The 22,725-nt window shown below is 37.6% G+C and overlaps 3 protein-coding genes across 10 annotated transcripts in view; all 3 read left to right on the forward strand.

Annotated features, from left to right (window-relative positions):
* The window catches only part of LOC100717083 (zinc finger protein OZF-like), a 27,494-nt gene continuing 4,769 nt past the window's right edge, over positions 1–22,725 (forward strand). For 2 of the 8 annotated variants that reach the window (XM_063254453.1, XM_023563767.2), the window contains exons 1-4: positions 185–398; positions 3,719–3,845; positions 4,048–4,108; positions 5,584–11,796. In XM_063254453.1, the coding sequence (XP_063110523.1) occupies positions 249–398; positions 3,719–3,845; positions 4,048–4,108; positions 5,584–7,384 (2,139 nt within the window). In that variant the 5' untranslated portion in view covers positions 185–248 and the 3' untranslated portion in view covers positions 7,385–11,796. The other 6 variants (XM_063254456.1, XM_063254454.1, XM_063254455.1 and 3 more) reach the window with 6 other exon arrangements.
* The window catches only part of LOC134477254 (zinc finger protein 709-like), a 40,951-nt gene continuing 29,883 nt past the window's right edge, over positions 11,658–22,725 (forward strand). The window contains exon 1 of the mRNA XM_063254450.1: positions 11,658–11,796. Within this exon, the coding sequence (XP_063110520.1) occupies positions 11,794–11,796 (3 nt within the window). The 5' untranslated portion in view covers positions 11,658–11,793. The remainder of the gene's footprint in view (positions 11,797–22,725) is intronic.
* Positions 20,427–22,725, forward strand: part of LOC106027020 (zinc finger protein 709-like) — a 9,535-nt gene continuing 7,236 nt past the window's right edge. Inside the window, exon 1 of the mRNA XM_063254459.1 lies at positions 20,427–20,454. The gene's annotated coding sequence lies outside the window, so the exon portion shown is untranslated. The remainder of the gene's footprint in view (positions 20,455–22,725) is intronic.

Here is a 22,725-nt window from a genome sequence, read left to right on the forward strand (position 1 = left end):
TTCCGGTGTCATGGCGCCGTGGGAAATGCTGGGGGTTTATAGTTGCGAGGACCCTGCTGACTAGACAGCGTTTTTCTCTAACTTCTCCTTGCTGCGAGCTGCATTGGAAGGATCCTGGGAAATCCTCAAACACAAAATGGTGACGTTGTGGAACGAGGTCGGGATGGTGTGAAGTAGAGTGCGTGTCAGACGGAAATGGTCAGAAACAGCTGTGGCGATCTCCTTACCGCCAACCTGCTCAGCTGCAAATGCCGAGGTTCCCCTGGTCTTGGGCGCTGTGTCACCCTCTGACACATCTTCCCGTTGCCCAGGCAGGAACAGTGCTGAGTCCGCAGCATGTAGACACTGTGCTGGGACACCGCTGCCCCACGGTCCATTTCTGTGCGGCCCAGGCGGAGGTGAATCTCCCGGGTCTGCAGAGAGCGGGGGCTTTGGGGGACCCTGGGATCTTTCCTCAGCGATGGAAAAGTCATCACTTTAATTTCTCACGTGAGACCTTTACTCTCAACGGTGTTACTGCATAAACAGGGTTAACTATAGATAAGCAGCGCCCAGTGAACGTTCACTTATTTAATGATCACTCATCAGAAAGGGTTCTGGATTCAAAACCACCACTTTGGATTCAGGCTCTTTAACACATTTCCTCAGCTTGCACTGTTGAAACAAAACTGGGGCTTTGGAAAAACACTGGATATTTTGTATTTTAAGTTCCTAGACGCTTAGAAGCTTAGCAGAGAGTGGCCACAACTCCTTTTAGTGGGGAGATGGCTTTAAACTGTCTTCAATAACCCTTCAGTTGATGAAGATACTTCCACTTTCACACTTAAACAGCGTCTGTAAGACTCTTGAAACTCTTCACGTAGTCCTCTATAGAACATGACATTCATCAGAGAGTTTCTTTTCTAGAATACTGTACAGTCATTCTCTCCTGTGCAATCAATTCTGAGAACAGTATGATGCCATATAGAAAAAGGCAAAATACTCTGGCGTTTTTTGGTTTCGTTTCGATTCTTAAAAATTGCCTGGTTCTATTCACACTGTTTGGATTACACCACCAGAACAAGGGGCAGGTAAGGGAACTTCCAATGAAAAGACATAGGGCTGAGTAGTTAGAACTCAAGACACCAAAAATGTTCAAGGTTGAAGGAAAAAATTTCCATTTGTAATTTTAATTTATATGTTATGCTTTAACTTTACGGCTTTAACCTCAGATCTTCGTATTCCTTTCTATACTGGAATTATTGCTCCTGCAAGCACTTGAAGTTCCAGGCCTGTGTGTATACTCTGTTATCATGTATTAAAAAAATATGCACTTCCAATGGGCAGGACATATTGTGGACTAGACTCTTCTCTTCATGATGGCCTCATGAGCCTCGCTTATGTTTGACGTAGTAGTTCTTGGTAGTTCACCTGTAGAGAAATTTAGTGCAATCTCATTTCACATTCCTAAGATAGGACAAAAGGCACACTTTTGTCTTCAGATAATGATCTAGATTCGTGTAGTGGTCTGTCTACTCCACCAGGACGTTTTAGTTCATTAATTTCTCATATGTCCATATATGTGTCCAATACAAAGTCCATTACTTCTATTGCTAATGTAGACTGAATTGTGGTGCACTCTTTTAAGAGTGATGTGGCCAAAGAGCCATGTCTTCGTGGGCTGGCTTAGAAAGTTCTGGAAAATAATGGAAGCATGAGAAAACTCAAGTGTGTAAAAAACAAGACTATGTAATATGAGGACCCAATATTTTTAATGTATTCAGATGCAATCTGTATAATATTACACTGCATCAACATTGTCAGAGTTAATGTATTGGTTTCAGACATGGTGCTATGTGAACATGTACACAATCTTTGAGGTCATATTTATGGACTCATTTGATTTTATGTGTACTAGAGTCATTGGTACATAATAAAGTCTTTGACAGCCTATATAAACACTATGAGAAATTTACCAGGTATCTGTAGCAATGAGTTTAAGTGTGACTTCATGGCCAGATATCTGATTGTATAGAGTATGTCCCACCTACTTAAAGAACACCTGTGAGATACATGCTTTGGGGAATACCCAGAAAAGTTGTTGTGTGGTCATGTGCTTAGCCTAAACTGCCTTAAGTTGCCAGCTTTGGGACTAATGTGGGATGAAGCATGGAGAGTGTAAATTGTCACACACAAAGAGAGATGAATAGCAGTGATTTTAGGCACAACACTTTGTGTGTGTGTGCTCTTTTTGAGATAGGGTATCTATCTCAAAGAGATATGCATTTAGGATGGTCTTGAGCTCATTTTGTAACCTAGGCCAGTCTCAAACTTGCAGCAACCCTCCTGTCTCAGCCTCCTGAGTGCTAGGTTTACAGGCATGTGCCACCATGACTGCTCCTCACTTCTAGCAAGTGTGTACTGTAGTTTCTTTCTATGCCTAGAAGAAATTCTTCAGCCATGACATAGTAGTTCCAGTGAGATCTGACACTGTTTCAAGTTACAGCCTGATTTCTTCTTTGATTTTTCTATGCTCTGTAGCATATTAATTTTCATGTATCTTTGAAGTTCTTATGGTTTCATTGTCATTTCCAGTTTCATTGCATTGTTTTCTTATAATATGTGTGGAATAATTTTCACTTCTTTTGATTTACTTAAGCATCTTCTATGAGCTAGTTATGTTGTCTATTTTGGAGAATGTGTGTAGCTGAGAATATGTATTCTGATATAGGGTGGAACACTGTAGACATCAACTATGTCTATTTGTTCAAAAGTTTGGTTCAGTTCTGATATTTCATTGTTGATTTTTGTCTAGGTGGTGTGTCTCTTTGTGACAGTGCTATATTGATGTGTTTACTATTATAATCGTATTAGTGCTTATTTGATTTTTCATAGTTCTGTGCACTGATATTTTTTGCATATATATGTACCATTGTTTTCCTTTCCTCTTGAATTGTCCTTTACAAGGATATAGTGACTTTCTTTGTCTCTTTTAATAAGTCTTGGGTTGAAACCCATTTTGTCTCCTAATAGTAATTAGCTATCGCTATTCTTTTCTGAGTTCCTTTCACATGGAGTATTGATGCTTAATGTGAAAATTTGTTTTTGAATTATGTGTGTTTCTCATATGCGGTGTATTATTGGATCTTGATGTTTAATCCATTCTGCATGTCTGTTTCTTTTGATTGGTAAATTGAGACCATTAACATTGATGGTTATAACTGATGTGCATTCACTTATCTTTTTCATGTTATTTTCCTGTTGTTGGCTCTCATTTTTTTCCTCTGTTTAATTGCTTGCATTTACTGGTGGATTCATTTTGTTGGGGTTCATAGTACTCAAGTACAATCAAAGAAAGAATGATTTAATTCTGTGAAGTCAGATTTGAAGAGGTATAGACTTTGGCCTATTAGAAAAATTAATTAAATATGTATTTATTCTGTGTTTTGTGGATGGCCATTTGTAGAGTCCTTCTATAAGCTCTGTTTGAAAGTAGTGTACAAATACAGTATCTGTGACGCTTTCAGGGAACCAGCACTACCATTGTGCTATTACTGCAGCAGTAAGTTGCAATCTAGCATCAGAATTGCTATATGAAATTATGTGTATACACATGGGTACCAAAAAAAGCAGTTAATAATTTGAAAGAACCAAGCTCAGCTCAGCTTTCACAAGCATTTAGATATCTCAAGGTGTGAATCTTAACCTTCTTTCAGGAAATATATCTGTTATTATTTAGGAACCAGTGACCTTGGAGGATGTTGCAATTAACTTCACCATGGAGGAGTGGGCCTTGCTGAATCCATTCCAAAAGGAGCTCTACAGAGATGTGATGTGGGAAACATTTATGAATATGACTACTATAGGTAAGGATGATGTTGTTTTTTCATTTATGCAGCCAGAGAGCATTGGTTCTTGCTCAGTGATAGTGATGTATTAAATAGAACATGAAAACATTTGAAGAGTATCTCAGGTCTGTTTACATTATATCATGAATCTAATTGCTATCTGCTAATTTTTGTATGATGATGTAGTGATTTTTAAAAAATTTCTATGGATCCAATTCAGGACAGACCTGGAACAACCAGCAAACTGAAGAAGAATACAAGCATTTCTCAAGAAATCTAAGGTAATTTGCATTCACAACAAAAAGGAATATCCCCTAAGATTTGGTATGTTAGCAGAAATATTGCAACCAAGGAAATTCAACAAATGAGGCTATATTCATATTTATTTAATCTCACAAAAATTCTCCTTGTATGCTTACAGATTGCTTTTTGTATAAGCTGTCTTTAAATAGAGAATTATCCCAATATACGAAACTGACTTGGTAGAAATTGTATGATAGAAATTAAATTGGTAGAAATTGGCAGCAAGAGACATTATCTCATACATTAGTATGAAAAACTTTTTTGTGATCAGCATCATGAAAATGTGTGAGTGTGCATTTAGGTATTGTGCATAAGCATATATGAACACAATAAATTTTGAACATTAATAGAAATTCATCTTCAAGTTATCTACTTATATATAGAAATATGAAACAAACTATCTAAAGCATTGCTGAACTGCAAACTATATTCAAAATGCAAATTAATGTTAGCGTAATGATAGATGTTTTCAAAGTGTCCTCCAGGGAATTGGGTCCATTCATGTTTCAAAATAGCTAGAAGGCACCCTCATATGTTGTTTGTTGGAATATAAAATAGAACATTTTGATAATCACTATACGAATGTGTCAAATGTAAAAATATGAGTTTGCATATGATTCAGGCAAGTATATCCCTAAGTATATTCTGAAACAATTTAAAATTTCTGTCTTACTTGTATATGCATACTCATGCACAGAGCATGGTGCGCATGGGTATTCACAATGCCTAAGTTGTAGGCAATACCTCAGTTCTCCTAACAACCCCGATGGAATGAATGGAAAAGAGCGTGTGGGTGGGCTTCTTATAATCCTAGTGCTCTGCTCAGCTAAGCGAGCAGGGTGAATGCTTACCAAGTTAATGCCCAAGGTGAATCTCAAAATAGGAAAGAAAATTCTAGAAATGTAGATGCTTTAATGCTAAGACTCTTTATTTTTAATACTTAGCAGTGGAAAAATCCATAAAGACAAATAATATTGGGCTGGTGATTTAGTTCAGTGGCAGAAGCACCTGCCTAGCAAGCACAAGGTCATGAGTTGGATCCACAGTACCAAAAAAAGAAGAATATCATACTTAAATTACGAATAAAATTAAGAAGTGATAGGGAAGAAACAGGCTGATTTATTGGAGATGGGAAGATGACCAGGATAAAGAGAGGAGCAGAGACTGATGGGGAAAAAGTGTCAAAAATGATCCATGTGTAATCCACATATGTATCAATGATATAAATGAAACTAGACCCTAAGTATTGCAATTATTTATTAATTTAGAATTCTCATGTGAATTCCATCCTTTAGGGAATGGGTGTTTTGGAAATGTCCTCCAGGGCATTCAGCCAATTCATTCCCATAGTATTTTAGCAGGCATCAAAAAAAAATTTGTTATGGTGCTGGTAAAGTATTCATATGCAGACCTTTTTTGTGTGACTGATATTTTTGTTCTTCTATCTCTACAGTAATGAAGAAGTAGCAAAATGGTATGAATATAAATCTTGCAATCAGTACAGAAACATATTCCTTTGGTCTCCAGATGCTAATGTGGACATGCAACAGACTACTTTAAAACCAGTTGAAAGCCTTGCTTGTAGAAAGCCCCTGATTGGGCATTTATCACAAAATGTGTCCATTTTACCTTCCATTGGCCAGAAGCCAGATGAGAATTTGGAACTGGATGACAATTCGAGTAAAGGTAATGAACATGGAGAAATCTTCAGTGCTTTCCAGTTTTTTTTAAAGAATACTTTAACAAACAGTGGTGAGGAACCTTCTAAGTATGAACAGTGTGAGAAAAACTGCTCTGAATGTACTGAAAGGACTCATCCTGGAGAGAAGACCACTGTAGGTAAGAAGAATATGAATGCTTCCAGGACTTCCAGTGGTTTTCACATTTATGAAAGTATTTGCACTGGGAAGAAACCATATGTATGCAAGCAATGTGGGAAAACTTTGAGTACACGAAGTTGCTGTAAAATTCATGAAAGATTTCACGTGGAGAAGAAAGCCTGTGTATGTAAGCAATGTGGAAAAGTATTTGTTGGTAAGTCTTCACTTCATAAACATAGACGAACCCACACTGGTGAAAAGCCCTATGTATGTAAGCAGTGTGGGAAAGCATTCAGCACACATAGTAACTGTAAAAGGCATAAAAGAATTCACACTGGGGAGAAACCATATGTATGTAAGCAGTGTGGAAAAGCATTTACTACAAAGAATTATTATAACATACATGAAAAAATTCATACAGGAGAAAAACCTTATGTTTGCAAGCAATGTGGGAAAGCATTTGCTATGCAGATTACCTGTAAAATACATGAAAGAATTCATATTGGGGAGAAACCTTATGCATGTAAGCAATGTGGGAAAACATTTGGCAGACACAGTAACTGTAAAATCCATGAAAGAGTTCACACTGGGGAGAAACCATATGTATGTAAGCAGTGTGGAAAAGCATTCAGTGTACACAGTACCTGTCGACGCCATGAAAGAATTCATACTGGGGAGAAATCCTATGTATGTAAGCAATGTGGGAAAGCATTCAGCACACACAGTCACTGTCAAAGGCATGAAAGAATTCACAGTGGAGAGAAACCTTATGTATGTAAACAGTGTGGCAAAGCATTTACTACACACCGTTTTTGTCAAATACATGAAAGAACTCACACAGGGGAGAAACCTTATGAGTGCAAGGAATGTGGAAAAGCATTCACTAGAAAGAGCTCTTACAATATACATGAAAAAAGTCACACAGGGGAAAAACCTTATGTGTGCAAGCAGTGTGGAAAAGCATTTACCACAAAAAGTTATTATAATGTACATGAAAAAATTCATACAGGGGAAAAGCCTTATGTGTGTAAGCAATGTGAGAAGACATTTTCTACCCACAAGGATCATCAAAGACATGAAAGAACTCACAGTGGGCAGAAACCTTATGAATGCAAACAATGTGGGAAAGCATTCAGTACACACAAATATTGTCAAATACATGAAAAAACTCACACTGGGGAGAAACCTTATGTGTGCAAGCAATGTGGCAAAGTGTTCACTACACAAAAATATTTTCAAATACATGAAAAAAGTCATACAGGAGAGAAACCTTTTGTGTGTAAGCAATGTGGGAAAGCATTCTCTACAAAGAGTTCTTATACCATACATGAAAAAAGTCACACAGGAGAGAAACCTTTTGTGTGTATGCAATGTGGTAAAGCATTCACTACACACAAATATTGTCAAAGACATGAAAGAACTCACACAGGTTAGAAGCCCTATGTATGTAATCCATGTGGTGTAAGATTTGCTAATCTTCATTTAATACACATAGATCTCATACTGGGAAGGAACCCTTTGTATATAAGCAATATGGGAAAAGCAGTCAGTGAACACAGTTTTTATCAACCACATGAAAGAAGTTACACTGAGGAGAAACCTTATATAAGTAAGTCTGTTTTGAAAAGCTTATGAAAATTCCTCATGTAGTGCAGAACTATGAAAATTAAATAAAAATTTGATGTCAGTATTTCTTCATAAACCTTCCAGAAAAATTCCAGATGGAGATATCCTAGAATGTATTCTTTCTTTGTTTTTCAGAAATCGCTTGTAAATATTTGAACTATGTATCTGTAGTCTTTACTATAAAAATATTGACACGGCTGGGGATTTAGCTCAGTGGCATAAGCACCTACCTGGCAAATCCCCTGGTACAATATATATATATATATTGAGAGACAGAGAGAGAGAGAGAATATATTTTTATGTAAGCCATTGACTTTGAGCTTAATATGTAATATCTTCTAATCAAACAAGGGAAATTAAAATGTGTTTCTCAATTCCAAGTAGGGTTAGTATTTATGTAGTTTTGATTTTGTGTGTTTAGCATTGAGAGAAATAAGCCTCTAAAAAATAAATTTTATTAATTTTTTAAATGGAATTTCCCACTAGCTTTGATTTTAATATTTTTGGTATATATACTTCATATTCTGTTTTAAAGGATAATTTTGAATTTGATTATATATATATTTATGCATGTTTACAGACATGTGAATATGAGTTTTTGAAAAGTTCAGTTGTTTTCATACAACTCATAGATTAGCAAATGTTTTGTTTTTCATATCCTAACAAAGTATCTGAATATTCCAACATAATTATATCAAATAATTTAATCCATTTTGCTTTCATGTCATTCTCAATATTATGATTTACATAAAATTTTGTTTTCTTATCAGCATTTTACTTTTCATGCGTATAGTGTCATGACTTCAATTTTTGTGTTAATTTTACCACCACTTATACAAAAAATAAACCCATACTGCTGTCTTTAATTTAAGCAGATCAGATGGATCATGATTGTCGATAAAAGGCTATCATGAATTGTAATGTATCAGTCAGTGCTTACTTGAGAAATAGGTTTAATGCAAGATATACACATATATAAAGATTTACAAGATTGGCTTACAGTGGCTGCCCACACAATCAGATACAAGAGTGCAAAACGTCTGTCTTTGCACAGGATATCCTAAAATTCCATTGAAGGCCTGGCACCCACTCTTATTTAACATGCAATTCTGTATCAGAAGAGCAAAGCTCTGTACCAGAGACCAACAGATCTGTGCTGAAAGACAGATGATCTGCACTGGAGGCTGAAGAGTCTGTGCTGGAAGCCAGGAAATGATTTCCAAGGTGACAGTGAACACTGGAGCTTCTCTACAAAAACACATGTAGGCCTTCCCTTTTCATCTTTTTTTAATAACATTCTGACAACGGTCCTCCCCGGAGTGGGTCTTCTACACCCACAATTTTGCTGGGCAAATTTAGCTGAACATGTAATACTCAAATTGACACAATCAGTTAACTGTCACAACCCACCCCTTGACAACTTTACAACCAGACACAGTTCTTTAAATCACAGACTCCAGATAGAAAGAAAAGATCATAAATATACTAGCATATTATAGCTGTCCTTTATACAAGTAGAAGCACACTAATTCCCTCTCCAGAATAAAAAGGAAGTTTTCTTTGCATGATGCTTCTAACATTTCATAACTTGAACACTATAACATAGGTTTAACAAGGCTTAACAATATTAATTCTATCAACATTATATTACATTGGAAACATAGTAGGAAATAACTTATAATCCTTGTCTCTGTAGCGAATCACCAGGGTCATAGGTGTGACTTAGAACTACCTTGATTCATTCTGTGTTTCCTTGGCCTTCAGCAAGCACCTCAGTAGGTTTGGTTCTTTCCTTTGCATGTTCACCCATACCTTCATTCCGAAGATTCTAGATCATTTGATGTTCTGTCTTGATTGGATTGTTATAGTTTTCCATTAACTTTGATAACAACGTATGGCTATACTAGGAGTTCTCAAGTATGTTTTTCTCCTGCACCCCAAGTATATTTTTCTCTCCTCCATTGTGGATTAATAGTCTAATTTTGTATTGACAATCTAGGTCAATCACCCCTCTCAACAATGTAACATTTTGATTGATTCCTCAAGAGTCATAAGGTGACCAAAATGACCAGAGGAAAGACTTTGCTTCCATTTCAATGATACTCTTACTGTGTTTCCTAGTACAGTTCTTCCTTTCATTCCCAGAACTAAGACTTGTTTCTAAGCCAGATGAGCATGAGGTCATGAGAAAAGGGTGCAAAACTGTGCTAGGAGATCACTCTTACTTTCACCTTTTCATTCCTGGACCCATGAATTCTGGCTATGGAAAACACTGTACCATATAGTGGATCCTGATTCAAAGCGCATACAACCTTTTGAAAAACCTTGACTTGGCCCTGCAAGCTGTTGCCACCTAACTGGTGCTGCAAGTCTGTCCTCAAAAGATAAGTTCAACTTTCTATCAACCTATCTACTTCTGGGTGTTGAGGAGCATGGTAAGCCCAGTGAATTCCATGAGCATGAGCCCATCGCCTCATATCTTTGGCTATGGAATGTATTCCTTGGTAATGAGATACAGTGCTGTATGGAATTCCAAGATGGCTGATAAGGCATTATGTGAATCCATGGATGGGAGAGTTGGCAGAAGCATTATAGGCAGGAAAGGCAAATCCATATCCAGAACTAAGTATTCCACTAAGCACAAAGCATCCTCATTTCCTTGATGGCAGCAGTTCAATCTGATCACTGTGGAAGGCTGATCATCCCAGGGTATGATGCCATATTGAAAAGTCAGTGTTGGTCTCAGCTTGAGGTCACTTGGGCACATTCAGCAGAGGCTGTAGTCAGATGTCACTTCTTGAGTGGGAGTCCATGTTGCTGAGCATGCATAACCTCTAGAGTCACTCTGTGTGTGAGTCCTCTGGGCAGCTATGGATGTTCAAATAATACTGCATCAAATAATACTGAGCTCATGATAGGCAGAAGGCTTATACCGTGCAGCAAAATGATGATTTTATAGAACTGAAAGCTAGAAGCCAACAAGAAGCCATGCCCTCCCTGGGTAATGCTGGTGACACACACACAGGGACATCATTCTAAGACCAAGTGAAGTTTCCTATTAGAGCCAATCCTTAGAATATGCTGATTTTGTAAGTGATACATAAATTCACATAAATTTCTGTGGGAAGGCACTAACTACTTGCATATACAAGAAAGAAAATTGAATAGTAACAACTTAGATGTTTAGAAACCATGCCTTCCCATGAAGCAGGCTCTGACAGGCTGATCGGTAATAGCCTCAACCAGAAGAGAAACCAGGCCTTCCCACAAGCTAGCTGGTGCACAGACTGAAAAATGAGAAGAGCATATCTCCTGACTCTGCTGATTCAGAGGACTCAGAGATGATAGCAACTGAGGGGAAGGGAATAGCTTGTTGCTTGTATTGTTTGGTTGACTCTGCAGGCTTGGGGCTGGTGGTCTGAGCATCTACTTGGAAGATGGCAGTGTGCATTGTGGCAACCGTGGGAGATTTCTTCCTGTCTTGTTTTTGAAATCCAATGTTTTGTTTCATTTTACTGTTTTATTTCTGTGTATGAAAACGTATTTTGAAGAAAACAATGTGCAGTATTGTTCTCACTCTTTTGTTCTGATTTATTGTTTTGCTTTATTCAGTGTTATGTTTTGACTGGTTTTATTCTGTGTTGTGTTGTTTGATTTTACTAGGTCTGACAGTATGGACAACTATTGTAAAGATAGCAAATTATGTTATGGTAGCCATTGTTGATTTCGTATTTTCCCACTTTGAAATTATGTACCACTTTCACAGCTTTGCTTTCATTGCTTTTATTCTATTTTTTCTTCGGTTCTAGTCTCTTTAAATTTAAAAAAAAGAAAAAAAACAGCAGGGGTTTTGAAAAGCTAGAAAGAAACATCTTAAATTCAAACATTCCTCATGGGGTGTGAGACTAACACAGTTGGAGACAGGCTGGTCTACAATTTCCTGGCTTAAAATTTATCATTTGCGCTCCACTTCTGCTGGAAGAGATTGGTATCACTTGTCACTCTCAGCTCCGCAGGAACCAAGCAGAGACGAAGGCGGGCTGTCTGAACTACCCAATCAGGTGGGCAGAGGGGGAGGGCACTTCCGGTGTCATGGCGCTGATGTACGAACTGTGAGCGAGTTTCTCAAAGCCGTTGACTGACCGGACCGTCTTTTTCTCTTAACTTCTGATTGCCTACTACATTGGAAGGATCCCGGGAGACCTTCAAGCCACTCAATGGTGACGTTGTGGGACGGGGGCCGGGGATGGCATGGAGTAGGGTGCGTTCCGGACGGAAGTGGTCAGAAACAGCTGTGGCGATCTCCTTTCTGCTCCCCTGTTCAGCTGCAGGAGTCGAGGTCTCTGTGGTCTTGGGCGCTGCGTCACCCCCTTTGCCCGGACAGGCACAGTGCTGGGTCCGCAGCATGCAGACACAGTGCTGTGACACTGTTGCCCCACGGTTCCTTCTTGTGTGGCTCCAGTCGGAGGTTTATCTGTACTGGTCTTCAGAGAGCAGACCCTAAGAAAAATCCCTAAGTTTCATATTCAGCAGTGAAAAACTCATCACTTTAATTTTTATGTTAGCCTTCTAGTAATGATGTTACTGCAAGAACAGAGTTCATAGTGTCACAATATTGAGAAATGAAATCCCGAACCAAAACAAGGGATTTAGGAGGGATTTTATTGGAAATAAGACTGGCTCTGTTATTTCCAGAAGTGCCCCAAGCGAGTGGCCCTGTGGCCGCTCAATTCAGAGCTAATTATAGATAAACAGAACCCAGTAAATGCTCGGTTGGTTTGTGACCACCTATCACCGAGTGTTCTGTGGATTTAAAACAACCACTTTGAGCTCAGGTTCTCTCATCCATTTCCGCAGCGTGCACTTTTAAAGTGAAACTGAGATTTTAGAGAAACACTCGATATTTTGTGTTTTAAAAACCTGGAAATTGTGAAGTTTAGTAAGGAGTTGCTTCACTCCTTTTCCAAGGGAGAAGGCTACATTCCCTGTTGGGCAGAAAATTTGCTGTTGGTCCAAAGTCCTAGGTCTCTTCTCATTTTAATTCTTATCAAAATGGCTAACTTTCCAACTGTGTGTTAGGCCCGACCCTAGCTAGGTGCTTTATTTATAAGGTAATTAAATAAACTATTCTTTGTAGTTAGATAGTTTAAGTGAGAGTTTCCTTAGAGTTTAGAGTGCTGAGAAAGATGGAGATGATGTTAATCTATTATAAAGGGAGTGCAAAGTTCCTGCTAAGGAGAACTTCCTGGGAAGCTGCCTGTTAAACCATACTGAGATGGGCATCCTCAGGGAGGTATACATGTAATATTGGTATGACTGGAAAGTGAAAGGGGCCTCACTTCTGAAGTAATTCCTTTGTAGTTTGTTTATAGACATTGTTTTAAAATTGAAATATTTATATAAAATTGAGATATTTATATAAAACATGTACTGAACTAAGGGTAAATTCCCATAGTAAGGTCTGCAGGCATAAGAATAAATCGAATAAAGGATTTTTTTTAAATATGCAAGAGCAAAGGGAAATAAGGAAATGGGAGAGCAGAGGATTTTGCAAGACTGCAAAAATCAGCAACTACAACAGTAAATTTCTCTAGAAGTCACATTATTCTTCCTATTTTCAAATGTAGAATTGGAAGGATACAAAAGCTTTGCAGGTGTTTGATCTTTTTCATTGTACAGCGTGAAGTGAATTCAGGAATTTTACCCTGAGCTGCATCTCCGCAAGTTTTTTTTCCTTTGTTTTTTGGTTTAATTTTTGATGCCAGGTCTTACTGAGTTGCTCAGGGTTTGGAGAAATTTTGATAGTCTCCACCTCCTTGACTGTTTGGGAACACAGACCTGTGCCACCTTGCCAGTTTAAGATTTGGGTTCTGCAGTCACTATGATTTACCAGGATTTCCGTGCTGGGGGTAAAGTAAAAGTCACTGAGGCCTGGGCCTTCATGTCTTTAATTCCAGCAGCTTTGGAAACGTAACAAAAGTATTAAATCACCACGCTCAGCCTGGATAAATGGGCAAGATCCTTTTTCAATATGAAATAAATGTTTCATTCCCAACTAACTTGTCTCATGTGCGTCAGGGTTAAGTCTCCAGTAGTGAAAAGAGGAAGAAAAGTTATTTAGTGTAAATCTTTCTGAAATTTACTCATTGTTCACCCTAGTGGTACACAATACAATTCTTATGCGTAATGATGTGTAGCAGCGGTGAGTCACTGCCCTGTCAGAAACAGGACACTATGGGTGAACCACCACTGATTTACACTGTCCTGTGTTCAGTAAACTACATGAGGTATTTAGTGTTCGTTATTAATTTGGCTTTGGGCTGCATTCCCCAAATACAGATCAGTGTGTGTGTATTGAGCAGGTTTAAAAAATCCAAGGCTTAGCCTTGATGTTCAGGTAATCTGGTGTATTCTGTACCTTTTCATTACATTTTATCCTCCATTACCTTTGGCTTGATGAGGATTTCTCTCATCCAATTCACGCAGCATCTTATAACTCTTCTTATAGTTCTCTGTAGACCATGGCACTCACCAGATTGTTTCTTGTCTTGAATGTGTTAATCAGTTTTTACTGAACAATCAAATTAGAAGAACAGTATAAAACTGTTTGTAAAAGGGAAAAACATTTTGGGTTTTTTTATTTATTTTGTTCTGATTTTTTTTTTTTTTTTAATTATAAAGAGGTGACCCACTCTGGTCATGCTGTTTATAGTATATCAGCAGGACAAGGGCATGAGGTAGGAATTTTCAATGAAAAGACACAAGGCTGAATAGTTAAAACTCAAGGCACCAAGCATGTGCAATATTGAAGAGAAAATATTTCCATTGCTAGTTCTATTTATTCTGATTATGGGAACCTTTATTATTGCTTTAACCTTGTGTCATCATCTGGCTTTCTCCATTGGAATTATTTTTCCTGAAAGCACTTTATTTTTTTGTCTTTTTTCTTTTTATCAGTACCGGGGATCGAACTCACAACTGCCTGCTTGCAAGGCAGGTGCTTATGCCTCTGAGATAAATCTCCAGACCCTGAAAGCACTTTAAATTCGAAATCTGTATACATATACTTAGAAGCTTCTATGCATAGGACATATTGTGCACTAGATTGTATTATCTTCATAATATCCTCATGTGCCCCACCTGTATTTGACATAGTAGTTCTTGGTGAATCACCTGATAGAGAAATTGAATTCATTCTCTTTTCACACAGTAAAATGGGACAAAAGGCACACTTGTGTGTTCAGATAGAGAAACTGGAATCTTGGACTGGGCTGTCCACTTCACTGGACATTTTAGTGCGTTAACTTTTCATATGTCCATTCTATATTTGTATCCGTTCTATGCACTGACCAAGAGTAGTGTGTCCAAAAAGCCATGTCTTCATGGACTGGTTTAGGAAGTTCTGGGAAATAAAGGAAGCAATGTGAAAATTCAGCTTAAAAACAAGAAAGTACAATTATGTGGACCAAATATTTTTGAACATATTCAGATGGAATTTGTATAATATTACACTGTGTCAGCATTTTCAGGAATAACTTACTGGTTTTGGATCTGATGCTCTGTAAACATCTACAGAATCTTGCAGGTAATCTGTATGAACGCACTTGACTCCATAACTACAAGTGTCATTGATACATAATAAAGAAAGCCTTCATTAGGTTACGTAAATACTGTGAACTATTTACTAGGTTTCTTCAGCTTTGTGGTCATGTATGACTTCGTGGCCAGATGTCTGTTTGTATAGAGTTTGTTCTAGCTGCCTGAAGAACACACTCTAAGGAACACAGGTTTTTGGGGAGACCCAGAGAAGTTGCTGAGTTATAGTGTGCTTAACCTGAACTCTAGTAAGTTGCCATGAAGCAAGCATAGACAATGTAAATTGTCACACACAAAGTGAGCAGAATAGCACTGATTTTATCCATAAAACTTCCTCAAATTATATATTATAGTTTCTTTCTATGCCTACAACAAGCTCTTCATCTCTGGACACAGAAGTCATGTCTCTAATAATTCCATTAAATTCTGACAATGTCTCAAGTTAAAGTCTGAGTTCTCAGGTGTGTTTGTGCATTTCTACTAGAACCCTTAAATCTTATGCTAGTCCATTTTGTGTTCTAGTCTTACCTTCTTTTACCAAACATGGTCAAAGAAACATTCTCATAATCTACTCTCCCATTTTTTGTTTTAATTTCTGGAATGAATTACAGGACTCAGGACATGGAAAATCTTAATTTTTGTTAATTGGGTGACTTCATTGTCACCCTTGATATCTTCATTAGGATAATTCATGATAAACACAACAGCGCATGCTTTGGAGTGCAATATATTTTGGGTACAGTTCAATTGTACTTGGTTCTGAATTTGTCAGAATTATGCTAACTGGGTGGTGTGACTGTTGAATTATGGACTCGTCAGTTTTGTTAAGGAATTGCTCACTTTTCAGCAAATAACTTGGAATTTATAAAATAATTTTGTAAAAAGTATAGTTCAAACTTCAATTCTTTTTGAGTGAGAGTTGATGTTTGTTGAGAATTGAACTAAAGGAGAAGGAATAATATTACCCAGAGGCATGGTTAAGTATGCTGAGTGCAGGTTCAGGTTTGAATTTCCTAGGTTTTCCTGTTTCCTATGCTTACCACCTGGATGTATAACTCACCTTGGCCTGCCCTGGAACAGTGAGAGATAGAATAATGTCACAATCTGTTTAATCTTCTGAATGTGGGTTTCCTTGTGAACTACAGTGAAGCAGGATTCTCCCTGGACTCTCTTTGTTTATTTTGCAACAAATGTTTGAATTATTTGAAAGCTACCTCAAGGGTTTGTTATTTTTATGATGCAACAATAAAAGTGGGGTTTTCTTCTTGAAACCAAATGTAGAGAACCTTGATATCTGAAGAATTGAAGAACAATTTAAAAGTGAAGTGTTTGTTTTACATTTGGTATAAATTTATATAAAGATCCACAGAATTATGATACAGGTGAACAAATCAGTTAAGGTTACATACAGCACATCTTTGTGATTTTATGTAGTTACCCCCAAAGACTGACCCTGGCTGCTGGGTATGAGCTGTGCTTACACAGTGCCTGTTTGCCTGACTCAGTATTACAGTGTGTTCATTAGCCGTGCTAACTGTGCTTATCATGAGGCTGTGTCCTTGGATGTATTCACTTATACCAATTATAGTGACAGCAGTAGTTTTTTAAGTTGGCTTATGTACATGTGGTGTAATCCAATATTTTCTTGGTCATATTTTTCCTCATTAATTGGGTCTGTAGTGAGGAGTTTTTATTCAATCATGAGTGGGATCTGTAATGCTATTTAGTCCTCTTTGTCTGCTCTTGTCTCTTTATTTGGCTGCTATTTTGAGACTCCTTCATGCTGACAGATAATATACTTCTCTTGTCATGTGGTCCATTTACCTCTGTGCCAAAAAGTTCAACCAAAAGATTTCTAGAATTAACGTAAGATTCCATAATGTAGAAGGATACAAAACAACACACTAAAAGCAACAACATTCCTGTACACCAATAATGATTTACTATGTAATGAATGAAAAAACAACATTCAGAATATCAAAATATTTAATGTTTATGAATTAACCTAATAAAAGAAGTGAAAAACCTCTACAATCTAAACTATAGTACTCTGAAAACAATACTGAAGATGATATCAAAAAATTTAAAAGATATGTTGTATTTTTGTATAGACAGAAAAAATATTTTTAAAGTGGACACAGTTCTAAAGCCAATGTATATATTTAATGTAATCAAATCAAAATACAAATAGCATTCTTTACAAAACTAGAGAATACAGTCTTAAAATTGATGTGGAATCAAAAGAAATTCAGGATAAATAAAAAAACCTGACATCAGAATCAAGGCAGAAGGCATCACAAACCTAAACTTCATGTTACATTTCTAAGTTACATTGATCCAAACAGCAAGGCACTGTTCAAAAACAGACATGTTGATTGAAAGAACAGTGTAAATGATGCAGAAAAAAACCCCAGGCACATGCAGCCTTCCTCTGATCTTTGACAATTGGATCAAAAACTTGTGCTGCAGTAGAAATCACCTCTTTAACAAATGTCACTGGGAAATGTAGCATCTCATGCAGAAGACTGAATCTAGACCCATATCTCACTATGTACCAAACTAAAGTAAAAGTGGATTAAAACTAAGTGTGAAGATGGAGATACTTAATATTTTGGAAAGCACAATCAATAAAACTCTTGAAGACATAGAAATAGGTAGGGACTTTCTGAAGAGAATACTAATTACACAATAAATAAGATTAATAACTGTAAAAGTAGGCTCTCCCCGCAAACAAAAAGAGAGCCAGTCTATGGTGACTGAAATCTCCAATAAATACCTGTCCATAGGATGCAAGTTTTTAGAATGCTCACTTGGATTTGCAACTTTATATCAATCTTTCTCTGAATTTTCCAGCTGTCATTAGTAGTTCTTGTCTAATTATCCACAAAATGAGCAGTTTGTACTGAATGGGCTAATGCTATAGAGTCAGCAAATATGCTATCTGAAGAACTAGGGGAGGAATCCCTTCAGTAATCAACCCAGGCATCCTCTTGGTTTGATTGTTAAATCTTTTAATCAAGGTTTCTACCAAGAGGGCAGTAGGTGAGTGATACCAAGGCTCTATTACAGTGACTGAAAGTGAAACTCCAGGCATCCTGCTCATTATTATTATTGTGGAGTCTTTAGAAAGAAATACAGGTACGATACAATGGGGTAGATAACAAGTAGTACATGAGAATGTATTTTGTTGCCACTCCAGCTCATAAATACGTATACCTTTGATCTTCCATACTATTTTAACTTTTCCTCCATTTACCAGCTGCAGATGCCCAGTCAGCAGCCATCCAGCATGAAAAGGCAGGGCGAGTTCCTATAGAGTATGCTGTATGGGTCCAGCATTCTCATTGATAATAAGTGTATGAATAGGAGAATTGAGACTTCTGTCTAACCAAGTAACATAAGACAAGGCTTCTGAAGTAACTGAATTGTCCGGAGCACCTGAAAAGGAAATCTCTCATGCCAGTCTTGATCTTTTCCCATAAGTAATCATCTGGGCACCAATCTATAAAAGAATAATTAAATTTGTGTATAATCTGTCCATTGGTGCGAGTCTCTGCAAGACTACCAAGGGCGCAAATCACCTTCTTCAAAATGAGGGATGTGAGCTACCAGAATACTGATAGGTATGTTAGGTTTAAATTCTCTAGCAATGTTACCATCTGAGGGAATAGAAATTAAAGTCAGTAAGGTGAATTGTCCTTTAGACAGTTGTATCTTCCAAACCTGATCTATAGCTGACATACGTGGGTTAGAATCTTGCTGTAGTTGGATTACACATACGGGAGGATATACAAAATGAGAGATAGTATTTAGTTTAGCTTGTTTTTGTAAATGCATAAAGTATGAGGGCCTGGCAGAATACTATATGTAGGATTTTTGCTATTGAATAGAAAATTTTTGGTGGCTTGTCCATCCAAGTTAGGTGTCTGAGCAGAAGTGGATTAGGTATATATGTCCAATATTCTTTCCCCTGAACCATAGAAATAAGTACAATAGCTGCTAAGAGAGGAAACACTGTAAAGAAAAAATTATCAGGTGAATGAACCAAATCTTGGCTGTTAATTAGATGACAGGCCCACATGAATGGTCCGCTACAGGCCTTTCCAGGACAGTGGACGATGTGCTGTCAGGTTCATTGTTCCAGGTCTTGTCATATCACACAGGTGTGTGAGATTCTGGCTACACAACAGCTCTCATAGTCATAATGTCTGTTAATTATCTGTGGAAATATAAAAATATTCTTGGCCCCAATTGAAAAGTGATACTGGGCCATTCCAAACACTTGTTCAGAGGTCATGCCAAGCTAGAAGGTGTAAGGACTTCAGAGAATGGTCAGATTCTTGTTCTCAGAATCTCGTGGCTGGGAGCAAATCAGAATTGGGTAGGGTTCAGAAAAATTTAAAATGTATGTAGCATAATTTAAATATATTTGAGGGGAGTTTTGACTCTGTATTTCCCCTTTTTTTTGTTTGATTAATTGATTTTTTAATCTAAAATGAGTATGATCAATTATTGCTTTGGGATTATAGGGTATCCCGTTACATGACTTTAGAGATTACATAGCAGTATGTCAGCTGGCCTTATGTGCAATGCTTAGAGCCAACTGAAGAGAGAAGGAAATACCATAGCCAGCTCTGTACATACCAGTATATGGAAATAAGCTTCGATATAATCCATGTCATAGCAGTTGTTCTGTATTTAAAGGAATTCACTCAAATTATCTCCTACACCTTGCATCAGGGAAGAAGAGTTTGAATTATGTAAACACCCAAGTTGGACATGCAGGCCACAGAATAGAATCCTCCTTTTTCAGGACACTAACTGAAAAGTTCACAAAGTGTTGCTGAGAGACTCCCATGCTAACTCAGCCTGACTTGCTTGGTGGCTTCTAGGGCCTGGTTGCATGGGAAGGACTGGAGAGACCTCAATTCTCAAGGTGATTTTGCGGGATGAGATGAGCAAAGGCAAGATTTTTTTTTTGATTTTTGATGGAGGTGTAATTTCTGGTTGGAAGTGGGCAGAACCAGCTTTAGCAGGATTTGGGCCTCTGTACATCTTGTTCTTCTGTGCCAACTGTCACATTTGGTCTGTTCTGGCCCTCAGGATGGAGCTGACACTACTGCCAGGAACTGAGCGTCCTGTTCTAGATAAGGAAGGTGATGTTACTGTGGCAGAGCCCTGATGTTTCCAACTCACTGCTTGCAGCCCCACCTCTCTCCGCGCTGTGCAGTGAGCTGGAGGGTTGAGCGGAGGCTTCTGACTTATATGAAGCTTCTGTGTAGGTGAGACTGGACTGTTTTGTGCTTTTTTTTTTCCCTCACATCCACATACCAAGTATTATAGTTTGTTATCTACAGTGTCTGCTAAACATCTAAGTGTAACAGTTGAATGGTTTCTGTGGGCCCTGTTCCCATTTTACCAATGAGCTCATATCTCAGTTAAAGGTAGGGTTTGTTGAAGATAGGTTACTAGGGCCATGGCCTAGAAAAGCATGTTTCTTTCTGTATCTCCTCCCATCTTTCCCTTCTTTCTGGCTGCCATGAGCACTCTTTCCTCTATTGAGAATTTGCCATCCAGTTTCTACACTGAAATAGGAGAGCGTGAACTGAAATAGTGACTCAATATTAACACTACTGTTTTAAGTTGAGGTTGTGAACTGTATTTTCCCTGTGACATGAAAGTGGCTGTGATTTCTAATTGTGCTAAATTTGTTAAAAGTTTAAATATGAGATCTCAAACACAATGTATTCTCCATTATGGTCTTCATTGTCATGGGGTAAATTCCATAATCACCGACCACTTCCATACAGTTCCAAAGTCGTTAGACGATGTTTACAAATCACATAGAAATTGGGAAAAAAATGTTTAACATTGCCTGTGATAAAAATCATTATTATGGCACTTGCCAACCATGATTTAAACTCTCTTCTTATATACAGAACGGTGCAATAAATAAATGAACTAATGAGTAAATAAGCTCTTATAGTTTATGTAATATCAAAAATTAGGTGGTGTGTTACTAACTTTATATAAGGGGAGATAAAATTAATGCTATCAAGAACAACTTGCAGAAGGGGCTGCCTGTTTAGCATACATTTTCATATTTAACAGAGTACTCAATGTACATATAATACATATATAAGTGGAGAGAGAAAAGCACCGTTGCTCACATAATTGCTATAGTTCTTCATAGTTTATAGACTTTGTGCAAAAAAGGACCTGTAGAATGTTGTAGGACATTGATGAAAAACGGCATTGCGTTAGGGGAAGGGCACCAAGTATAGGTCTGTATGCACATCAGTGGAAAGCACAGAAGTAGTTTCTGTGGAGGAGGAAGCAGGAAAGAATACACACAGTGTTGGAAATGGTGAAGACAGATCAAAAAAAAAAAGCAGTTTCTCAACCAGTGATTTTTTTCATTGAGGATATTCTTAATGTGATTAAATAATTTGTTATATACTGGCTTAATTTGTAAGTGGGTCAGGGTATAGAATTCATAGAAAGAAATTTAGGAAATATATGTCATCTGTTACTCCTAAATTCACATAATCATTTTTGAGGCAAAATTGGAAATTTTGTCGCCGTGTTTCACATTTAAAAATCAGGTGAAAAACAGTCTATGTGCCCTGGGAAGGGTACACTGGAGGATAGAAATGTTATCAGAGTATTTTTTCGTGTTACTTGGAATTGAGCCTGGACCTTCACTCTGAGTGACTTCCAGCCTTTGACCCGTTTGCTTTTATTGTTCTGAGTTTTCACACTGAGTCTTGCTGTGACATCTAGGCTGATCACAATGAGGTTGTCCTCTAACCTCAGCCTCCCAGAGTGGCATTATCATAAGCATGGATCACCAAGCACAACTATATATGAGGACCACAGTGCTTGGTTAAATTAAACATGATCAGTTATTCTTTTTTCTTATTGTTGAGACAGGGTTTTGCTATGCAGTTCTGGCTGACCTTGTGTTCACTTTGTAGCCCAGGCTGGTCTTGAACTTGCAACAATCTTCCTGCCTCAGCCTCCCGAGTGCTGGGATTACAGGCATGCACCCCTACACCCAACTCAGTTACTCATTTTAATGTCAAGAATGTTGAAAATGTTTTTCATTGAGAATTTATGGGGGTCATTTGGAAACATTTCCTTGCAAACTGTTTGCTCTAAGTAAGTATCTGTGAATTTGAGATTAGTTGTCTGTGTACTATAAGTTTAAGGATTATTTTCCCCAGCTTTTGGAGAGAATCTAAGACTATATCATATTTTACTATAGAATAGAAATGCCCTTTTTATCATAAGCCGCTTTGAGGCAGTATCTTTATTTCTCCTAATAGAGTGACTTAATGTACTATAGCTTTAGAACTCCAGAATGATGACTCACAATGAAAAATGACATCACAGCCTTGGACAGCAGTCTTCATTTGACGGAGTACACCGGGACTGTGCTCTGAGTTTGTCAGCAGTTTGGTTGTTTTCGATTTGTGTTGGTTTCAGGCACACCATTCTTTTTTTCTTGTAGAACTGGTTTGTGCTCAGCATGCAATGTACTTTTGAGCACA

This window comes from Cavia porcellus, unplaced genomic scaffold, assembly GCF_034190915.1.
Source record: "Cavia porcellus strain 051 isolate PalLab524CR breed Dunkin Hartley unplaced genomic scaffold, mCavPor4.1 scaffold_8, whole genome shotgun sequence".
Taxonomy (NCBI): domain Eukaryota; kingdom Metazoa; phylum Chordata; class Mammalia; order Rodentia; family Caviidae; genus Cavia; species Cavia porcellus.